The sequence below is a fragment of the Vollenhovia emeryi genome, unplaced genomic scaffold (assembly GCF_000949405.1).
Source record: "Vollenhovia emeryi isolate VEMERY1.0 unplaced genomic scaffold, V.emery_V1.0 DF945316.1, whole genome shotgun sequence".
Taxonomy (NCBI): domain Eukaryota; kingdom Metazoa; phylum Arthropoda; class Insecta; order Hymenoptera; family Formicidae; genus Vollenhovia; species Vollenhovia emeryi.
The window spans coordinates 1-2216 of record NW_011961050.1 but is presented as its reverse complement, the minus strand read 5'-3'; the positions used below and the strand labels follow the sequence as shown (position 1 = coordinate 2216).

Genomic DNA, 2216 nt, shown 5'->3' with positions numbered 1-2216 from the left:
CTCTCTCTCTCTCTCTCTGTAGCGTGCGCGCGATATATTTTTGTATGTATATTTGTATGTTTATTTAGGTTTAAGGCATATATTGTTATGTTTGTGTATATATAACTTTATAGATTTAGACATTGTTTTATATGAAACAAATTGTAATGTAAAAAATTGCTCATTTATAATTGTGTACAATTGTATAAAGTCAGATAATTATATAAAAATTGTTCATATAAAAACATGTATAAATTTATAAAATTATAGAACTGTGTAGTTATGCAGATAGTCAGTATGCTCAAGCAATGTACGGAAAATCAGTCAGAAAGCTACTCCGATATTTTATGATAAATTCCGAGAATACAGTTTATCATGCGAGAGATTATAACTTTTTCTCACGGATACGTGCGATGACACATTATTAGAGTAAAGGAATGATGATCTGTACGAATATCTACGCAATAATACAAGTATTCCGAAAACCTATTGTAAAACTTTGGTAATTACCTATTAAAATTCGGTTGAGCAGCGCCAAGTTTTTGTACTTTAAAATAAAATATTTATTTGTATTAAATTGTCTAAACCGTGGGCAACGGGCGTCCGCGGGCGCCCAGCCGGCGGGCATGCCCCCACTCCAACGGGCAACGGGCGTCCGCGGGCGCACAGCCGGCGGGCATGCCCCCACTCCAATCATCGCCCCACCATAAAAATTACGTGAAAATTCAGACTCGTGGACTTTGCATTGCAATATCTCTACTCGTGGGGCACGTAGGAAAAAAGTAAAAATACTTTTATTATGCAAATCAAGTCGTGTACTCGCGTAAACTTACACGGTCGGTCTCGCGCGCGTGGTACTAGCTTCACTTACACTTGGCGCGAGACACTACCGTGTCTCGTGATGTGCATGTACATAAGACATACTACGAATATCCGCTATCTGCATATCCGATTGAGTATATTCTATGCATATATGTTTCTGCAAGTACTGTACATATCAAATGCGTATGTATATTGTATGTACTATGGATATTCATTATACGTATATCCATTTTAGTATATTCTACATATATAAATTTTTGGAGCTTCTACTTATATCCATATTTGTGTGTACATAAGATATATTATGGACATCTCATTTACGTATATACGTTTCTGAACATCCTATGTATGTCCACAAGATTCAATAGATGTACTTTGAATCTTACGGATATCCTGTGTACATTCAGGGAATATCTGTGCTGACTGGGTTCTGCCTTAAGTAACGTCACTTCTGCTCGTAACTTGTCCATTTCGGTCGGCTTTGAGGCACTGGTAATGACGCTTTCATCACAGTTGTCCATGAAAAAGCTGGATAAACATTATCATATAATTAATGGTATTTAAGATAAAGCAATATACACAGTGTATTAAAAAACCCCGCAATAAGGATATATTGCCGAATTGAGTAATTTATACTGAATAGATTAAGTTATAATCGGAAACGAATTCAATTTATATGAAAATAATTTTTAAAAAATTAATTTAATGTCAAGCGTTAAAAGCATATTAATATAAGTATATTAATAGAAGTATATTAATATTTTCTGAGTGGATATTAGATACACCGTAGAAGAATTAAGCCGAAAAAATTAAAATCTAAATGTAAAAAAAAACAAGTACCGTTGTCTACGTGTCGACAAAGGGGTATTTTCGTCGCTGCATATTATTGCTCCTTCTGGAGTAACTTCAGCGCTTCTTTTTGAATGCGCCTTGCCACGTTGTTTGCGCTTTCTTAATGCGCTTGCTCTGACATTGTGTTCACGCGTAGATTTGAATAGCGCGCTAGTAGAGGCGCCCGCGTAAGCAAATTTAGTTACAGCGCTACCGATTAGGAGAGGCGCCAGCGTAGCCAATTAATAGCAGCGCTTACAGCGCTTCCGGCTAGAGTCAGAGGAAGATTGCCGCTCGTTGTCTTGTACGCACTATAATAAAGAGCAAAAGGTTCTCAGCTACTGAATCTTGTGATAGTACCTATCTCAGGCGTGTCCTACCTGTTTCACCATTCATCCTCTGAAATTCACGGTCGTTAAGCCGTAACATTGGTCCTTCGAGCCGGATAAAGCAAGTAAGAGACACTCAATATCGCAAGATTCAGTTCGCAATCTCGACCTGCTCGGGATACAGAATGGCGGCCCTTGATAAATTAATCAGGCGTCGAGCCTACGTGAAGGGACGTGTCACCTCGATATCAAATT

The 2216-nt window shown here is 37.8% G+C and overlaps 1 protein-coding gene across 1 annotated transcript; it reads right to left on the bottom strand.

The window, feature by feature from the left end:
- Window positions 1-867: 867 nt before the first annotated feature.
- On the bottom strand, window positions 868-1842 carry LOC105561518 (the record flags this gene model as incomplete). Its single annotated transcript, XM_012011572.1, has 2 exons — window positions 868-1329; window positions 1642-1842. Coding segments are annotated over 2 exons (412 nt in total), but the record flags the coding sequence as incomplete, so codon positions are not given.
- Window positions 1843-2216: the final 374 nt, after the last annotated feature.